This window comes from Phalangium opilio, unplaced genomic scaffold (genome assembly GCF_054372755.1).
Source record: "Phalangium opilio isolate 3A_F unplaced genomic scaffold, DU_Popi_V2 ptg000086l_1, whole genome shotgun sequence".
NCBI lineage: Eukaryota > Metazoa > Arthropoda > Arachnida > Opiliones > Phalangiidae > Phalangium > Phalangium opilio.
Window position 1 is genome coordinate 83,446 of NW_028324191.1, and position 7,935 is coordinate 91,380.

A 7,935-nucleotide genomic window follows, 5' to 3' on the forward strand; every position below is an offset into this window, starting at 1 on the left:
TCACCATCATCACCATCATCACCCTCCTCCGCCTCCGGTATACCTCTGGTATATCGTCGATGTCTTTTCGATTTCGGAGTCGACGTGAGTTTAGGCCGTGGGAATGACTTCTTAATCGTCGAGGGCACCCTCGAGGGTGACCTCGGCGTTGACCTTGAGAGAGCCAGGGGGGTCCCTTGAGGTGATTGTTGTTGCGAAGGCGGCTGTTGCAATACTGAAAACGGATTAGGTGTTAGAAATTGCGGTGGTTGAACGGGTTGTTGTTGAACTTGGAAAACTGGTGGAATATTTGCAACGTTGACGTTAGGAGGTTCTATCAGGCTCTTCATAGTCAAATACTTTTGTAAAGTTAATAAATAATGTCGAAGTTTATCCTCCGAAGAGGTGTTTTGTTTTAAAATCCGACTCATTTCACGATCCAACTCTGTCGCTTCTTTTTCAGCTCCCGATAAAACAGCGGATTCGGGTAGTAATACCATTCGTTTCATCTCGCTAATGAAGTGATGGTAGATATCAAGGTCGGTACCAAAGCAGCTATTAACCCGGGTAAAAATCCTCCCGCCTGTTTTATAAGAAGTTTCCGTTTGTTTTTAGCCAGACCTCTTTTATTAGCGATTTTTCTTATATATACTCGATGTTTTTTAATATAAATTCTATCCTTTTCGGGTAAAGGAATATTTCCCTTTAACAAATTATAAAACGTGTTGTGAACGGCTTTGATTTGACTTTGCTTGGCTTTTTTCAGTACCTTGGTTAATTTTCCTCCGCCACTTTGACTGGCGCGTACCAATCCACGAAAAAATGGTAAATGTCTATGTAGCGGATGACGTCCTCTCTTTCGAATTTTTCGTTTAAAATTTCTTTTTAATACTTTTTTTAACAAACTCGATTTACGCTTTCTCTTAACCATTCCAACTCCTCGAACGTTCCAACGCGAAATAAAAGACATACGGAAACGATAAATAGTTTTATATACAAAATTTTATTTGTCATCGCATACAATAATCATATTTCCTTCATGCGGAAAAATATTTGTTCTTAAACGCAAATCATCGTGAATGTTTTGTTTTAAATCGATACACAAGTAAGAATAGGGAGTACCCTTGGTAACAAAATCATACGCTCTAGTTACGAGGTTTTTATTATTCGGAAATATTTGTCTGCTCAAGTAAGTTATTTGAGACCCGTCTCGCGGATTTTTAAAAACAATTATGTACGAAGAGTTAAGACTAATGGTTCGACTCTCTTTACCTTGACCAAAAAGATTTTGAGTTAAAAGAGCGACGGATAAATTTTTATGATGAGAGCCGACGCAAAATATATTAGCGATATGGGAACTATTATAACAAGAGAATGCCAGATCATCTATTATTAGAAAATTATTAATACTTTCATCCCAAAATGAAGAATCATCTGGGGGGAGTCCTTCCATAAATTCAATGTTTTTAATTTCTTTTTTCGCAATGTCAAATTTTGGTTGATATTCTTTATAACAGTACACTATCCTGTCCGGAGGTGGTTCGATCAAACAATGGGCGTGTTTCAAAAGGTTAAATATCCACGTCGTTTTACCAGCCATAGTACTACCGGCCAGTAAAATTTGCATGGGGGCTTGGAATTTTATTCTACAAGCATCAAACATTTCTCAAAAAGTTTATTAAAATCGTCAATCCGTTTTTGAAATTGGAGTTTGTTTATTTCTCTCCAATTAACGCGATCTTCGTACGGAATAATAAAAACCACGGGGATATCGTCGAAAGTCACTTTTTTTCTTTTAGAGTTGAAATTCCGTGTTGAAAGCATCTATCGACGATTCGAGAATTAAATCGACGAAACTAGACGTAAACGTTTTGATAGATTCGTCAAAATATTCCACGATTTCTTCCTTTAATCTTCTCTTTTCCCCTTCTTCATCAGCCAGACTCACGTTAGTAATATCGAGTCCGAGAATATAATTACAAAATGGAGCTTGTTTTTGATGCACTTCGTGAGGATTAGTCTCATTCGATCCTCCCCAATCGAATAAGTTATGACAGCTGAAACACATGGTTTTTAAGCCGTCGTTCAAGTAAAAGAGACCCGACGCTGCTAGTTCCGCGGGGATAACTTCCAACTCCGACGAATTGGAAGTCCAATGACCATTGAATGATTTTAAACGTAGACTTTCACGATGCATCTTGCTTTAACGAGTATCCAAACGGATATGTTAAAAAATTGTCCGCGATTATTCTCTTATTAAAAGTCACGCCGAAACTTTTTTTCAGATTTCCTAAAAGTAGTTTCGCGCGAGCTTTGTCACGCACAACGTTAAAGGGGATTTCCAAAGTGTAACTAGTTCCCGGAGTGTCTAAAGCCGATTTGATCGAATCAAAGTTAATTATCTGTTCGTTTTTCCTGTTTAACGAAATTCCTTTCATTTTCGTAACGCAATGCCCGGTATTCGTTTTGTAACTGTACGATTTCGGACCCGAAGTAACGAATTCCGATATATACCCATTTGGAACTTCGTCGGTCCAATCACCCATAAATTGTCCGACGGGTGGAAGAAATTCGTCACTTTCTTTGTGAATAAATATAATACTATCCGTATCGCAGTACAAAACCCTTTCTTTTAATTTATTCAGAGTTCGAAATAATTCGATCCGACCGTACGAACTAACGAAACTCCCCAACACTGCCGATCCTTTGTAATATGTCGGGCAAAAATCTTTTTTGAATTTGTAGGTCATTAAACAAACGTCATCGTCGTTAATTGGCCGCATATCCGTTAATTCCAATGTCGGATCCATTATAATTTTAATGAAATCTTGATAATCCTTGACGAAAACCGATTTTGGTTTATCGTTGTTTAAACAATGTCGACCCCATAACGAGTTTAAAGCTAATTTCGCCAACGCGCGTAGAGCTGAATTGTTTGTTACATCTTCGGGTCTAATCTCGATATCCTCTCGTTCTTTAATCAGTCTTAAATATTCCGTTTTTTCCTCGTCGGTGGTAACGTTGCGAGGCCAGCCAGAGTTTTGGATTTTTAGTTTCAAAAATGTATTAATGTAACTGCCGAAAAAACCAGGATCTTTATCCTTGATATAGGTGTACCTTTCGGGGTAATGGTGAACCTCGAAGATTTCCAATATAACGTAACCGGTTTCGACCGCCATGTATATTTCTGGGGTGGGCCAAATCCCTTCGAAAGCTCGCTCGGAGTCGTTATGCGCGCAGGCTGTTTGTATATCGTTTTCCACGCAAGTACGACACAAAGCGAAAAATAGTTTTTTTCTGGTTCGAATTGGTAATGCCGGTATGTAAGCGTCTTTCGGAGCTAATATTTTACAAGACATTACCCCAAAGTAATGATTCAAATCGAATGAAAAATCTCTCGTAATAATCTCCGGGTGATTTTTAGGATAGTCTCTGTTTTTACATACAAAGGGGTACAAACTACAAACATCGTAATATAGAATTTTTTCGTTTGGTTTTGTTTTATGATACAGCCTGAAGCATTCAGTACGACCACCGTATAATGCCGATCTTGGCCCTATCGGATCTCGAAAGTGTAACGAATCGCAAAACTTTCTTACCTCGATTCTGTTTTTCAACATTTCGTCAAACTCGCAACTCCATATTCTAACATATTCAGCGTTCGGTGCATTACACATGATATCATCATCTCGATCCAGAGTTCTCTCGTATAAATTTTTAAACGTATCTTGCAATAAAGGATTCCATTCGCCTCCTTTCGTATGTTTCGGACATCCGTGAATAAAATCTCCGTCAAATTGAAATATTATTTCGGGTTGAGAAGAATAACCATCTACCGGGTATCGTCCAATCTTTTTTTCCCCTTCCAACGAGAGAACCGATTGAATTTTTATTCCGCGTTCTTTTTCTTCCCACGCCAACCATTTTAAAGCAGATTTGCTTTGATTGTAGTTATTCCTGTAGCCGTTACACGGTACTACTCCGAGCGTAAATTCTTCCAAGTATTTATGAAGGAAAATATTCGTGCAGGCCCCCGCTATGGTTAAAGCGTTCATATTTAAAACATCGAAACCAGTTTCCTTCTCGAACAATTGTCTAAATTTATCCATACCCTGTTGTAAAACCTTAACATCCATGATAGTATAATATTCCAGTTCTTCGCGTAAATTATAGACCGATTGTCTCGATTTCGTCGCGTACCATTCGAGAAAATCTTTATAATCTTTTTCTTTCATATGTTCCGGTTGAAAATACTCTTTCGGCGGTAGTGGACCGACATAATCCAAAGTTTCTTCGGTGTGGAATATGTAAGGGAAAAATTCTTTTCTATTTTCACCCAAAGAAAACGTCGCGGGGAACGATCTTAATGGTTGCGAGACGAAATTGAAAGAGTCGATAAATTTCATTTTTTGATTTTTCAAAAAAATGGCCAACATTTTGCTTCCGTCAAAAACAATATCCGGTATGATGTTCAATTTTAATAACCCACGAAGAATAAAGAACGAATCGAAACCTTTACTGTTATGGGCTAACAACGTAATATTTTCAAAAACCGGTTTAGTTGCTTTAAGCCGTTTTGTCGCGTGTTGGAAAACCATTTCTTTCGTCCGGAATAAATAATTTAGAAATTTATCGACGCAGTCGAACCCTCGAAATATCTCGTACTCGTAATTGTTCCCTTCATTTTCTTGCATAGCGCTTACGAGTAAGACAGGGACGTGTTCGTTATTTTTAACGATCGATTCGGTATCGAAATAACAATATCTGGTTTTTTCGTACGTTCTCGAAAGAGGCATAACGTAACAACGGTTCCTCTCGTGTACGCGTAAACAGTTTTTACATGGTTTCGAGCAAGAGTGTTTTTCTTTCAGTTCTAGTCCGCATTTTAAACACCTTTTAAAGTTATCGCACGTTCCGTTAGATATATGAAAATTCAAACATTCTTCTCCTTTAAAATAACGATGGCATTTTCGACATTTAACAGGTTTAATTAGTTTATCTTCGTGGAATACATTTAAAGTTCTACATCTACTACATTTAACTCGAGTTTCGCAAAAGTGATTATTCTTTTGATTAGTTCTGTGAAATACTTTTAAACATTTAGAACAATAAGATATACCGCCAAACATTGTATGCAATTCCTTAACTACATGCACGTGATCATTAACTAACAATAGAAAAATTTGTTTTTCCTTGAAAGGTCCGACAAAATATTTTTCTAAATTATCAGCTCTGAATATAATAATTTGATATTCGTTTAAGTAAGTTTGAAAATTTTGAATATCTAATAAATTAACGGTATCCGGAGAAATATTAGCGTTTTTATATAATTGCTCCGCTTTTTCTTTTTGGAGGGGGTGATTACATTTTTTTATCTTTCTAAAATAATTAATTGACTCGTTCGATGTTTGATACTTTTCATTCGTATTCTTTTCGAATCTCTAATCAGCCAAATAAATTCCTATCACCAAAGCTCTTCCAAAACATAAGTTATCGGTATTGTCAATGTAAATATAATTTGGACTCGTTTTTATAAACGTATCCAAAATTACTATATTTCTATTTTTTAACGATTTTGTTCGACGTCCAACGGGTACGTCGCAATGTAAAAAAATAACGTCAAAAACTAAAGAGCTTTGTAAATGGAAATTTCGATTTGATTGGGCAACTTGACTTATAGCTCCTATTACTCTTTCAGCCGTTAATTCATTAATATTCATAAACCTTAAATTTATCGGACTATCCAACTCATCCGAACGAATACAAAATCTAACTCTATTATATCCTTGCTGGTTGCGTAATAATTCAAAGAGTATGGAATTAATTATACTAACAAACGTTTCGTTTACTTCGGTTAATTTAATACGTTCTAAATTTTTAAATTTAATTTTACATTCTACTTGATTACATTTGTATTTTCTTGATTTTTTATCTAATATTTTTTCGCAAGTATAAAATTGTTTAGGATTAGCTTTAACACTTAAATTTAGCGGTTCTTCATTTTCGGAATCGCTCGAACTACTCATCTTTAAATGAGTAAGTTTATCAAATTGTTTAGAGTTTTATATATTTTTTTTTTCGTTTTTCTTCTTTTTCTTTTAAATCGATTTCGAATCTGGCTTGTAACATGTGTGGGCAAGGTGCTAGTTGTTTTCTGGTGGGATGATTTTCCGGTCCCGAGTAGTCCCTTTCAATTTCCTCGAAAAAATTACGTCCAGCGATGGGAACGTTTCCACACCTCATTCCTGACCGAAAAACAAATCTGCATAACGGTTGTTCGTAGCCATGAACAGCCATTGGATGATTGTCGGCTCTCCATCCAGTCAAGGCGGTAAGGCAAGAAAAACAACGAACGGTTTTAGGACTAATGCAATAAAAACCGCTAGCTGCCATGTCATCCACGCTAATACCTTCGACAGACCATATCTTGAACGTAGATAATCTATTAACTTCCAGTCTCATATCCATCCCATCCACCACGTAATAATTGTCTTCTTTTTTTATGTTAAATAGTAGTAGTAATTGATATATTGGGTATATAGTATATATAGATACGTTAATAGATATACGAGTAATAGATATTGGGATTCCATATTGATTAATTATTCGTTTTTGTTAAAAAACGAATAAGTTTTCGTGATCTTGTCGGGATTATCGATGATATGCTTGGCGATCTTGTTCACGATAGATCGAATTTGTTTACATTCGACGCTATCTTTAGACGCGACAAATCTTAATCTTCTTCCATCGCATTGCCAAATATCTTTATTATCTCTATCTTTGATATCCTCGTACTTGTATATTTGAATATCGAAATAAAAATCGTCACGCGACGCTGGTAATGAAGTCACGTAACTAGCTAAACCTCGTTTAATATCGTATCGAGGGACAATGCCGGTTTTTTCGATAGTATTTTCCTCTTTAACGTTTTTAATTTGCTCAAAAATATCTATTTCCTCCTCATCATCTGATATATTAAGTTTTCGCTTACCGAGTGAAGATGCCATAACGAACGTCGAGTGAAGAACGAATGAAATATCCGAAAATCCCGAGAGTTTATATACACCGTCCCCGCCGCCCCCGGGGGAGGGGGGTGACACACGGCGTCCCCGCGCGCTAGCGCGCGGGGAACGCTTAATTATACGGTTAAAAATATTTTTTTCCCAGTAATAATTACGATAGGAATTCTCGTAGATAATTATAGCCTCTATAAAATTTTTTAAAAGTTAGAATTCTCGTGGATAATTATACGATACCTCTTGGTTATAAAAATATATTTTGAATTCTCGTCGTTAATGATACTTAATGATACCTCTTGGTTTTAAAATATATTTTGAATTCTCGTCGTTAATGATACTTAATGATACCTCTTGATTATAAAATATATTTTGAATTCTCGTCGTTAATTATACTTAATGATACCCTAGGTATATACAATGTAACAAAAATAATTGCTGGCTGCGGGTATACTTTTTAATGATGGGTAGATATACGATTTCAAACACCTGGATACCCCTAGGTTATTAAATATATTTTTTAAAAGTAATTTACCGAGAATTCTAGTCGTTAATTATACTTAATGATACTTTTAGGTTGTAAAATATATTTTTTGTATTACAATGTATCAAAAATAATTGCTTTTTTTATCTGGCTGCGGGTATACTTTTTAATGATATTAGATATACGATTGGAACACCTGAATTCCCCTAGGTTACAAAATATATTTTTTAAATTACATTGTATCAAAAAAATAATTGCTTTTTTATACGATGCACCTGGGTGTAATTACCGAGAAGTATTTTTTGCTTCGATTTGGGTGGAGATTATGTAGAAGGCTAAAGACGCTTTCCAATACACGTCCTACACAGATGGAAAGCTTTAATTGCTATTTAATGGTTTTATAAAAAACGAAAAAGTGTGGGAATTTAAACAGGGATTTTTCGGGGGAAAGGTGCT

General features: G+C 35.8%; 1 protein-coding gene across 1 annotated transcript; it reads right to left on the minus strand.

Annotated features, from left to right (window-relative positions):
• Positions 1-1,774: 1,774 nt before the first annotated feature.
• On the minus strand, positions 1,775-6,441 carry LOC149650502 (E3 ubiquitin-protein ligase XIAP-like). Its single transcript, XM_089849128.1, has 4 exons — positions 6,192-6,441; positions 3,097-3,220; positions 2,458-2,580; positions 1,775-2,162 (listed from the first exon to the last, which is right to left on the minus strand). Exons 1-4 carry the CDS (start codon positions 6,439-6,441, stop codon positions 1,775-1,777), a joined length of 885 nt encoding a protein of 294 aa, XP_089705254.1.
• Positions 6,442-7,935: the final 1,494 nt, after the last annotated feature.

Bases quoted from the DNA above. Each gene is read 5' to 3' on its own strand.
- LOC149650502 (XM_089849128.1), bottom strand. From the start codon at position 6,441: ATGAGACTGGAAGTTAATAGATTATCTACGTTCAAGATATGGTCTGTC. The intron at 2,581-3,096 runs GTACACCTATAT...CGATACGGATAG, and splicing joins GTTCACCATTACCCCGAAAG to TATTATATTTATTCACAAAG. The intron at 2,163-2,457 runs GTACAGTTACAA...GCATCGTGAAAG, and splicing joins GTTACTTCGGGTCCGAAATC to TCTACGTTTAAAATCATTCA.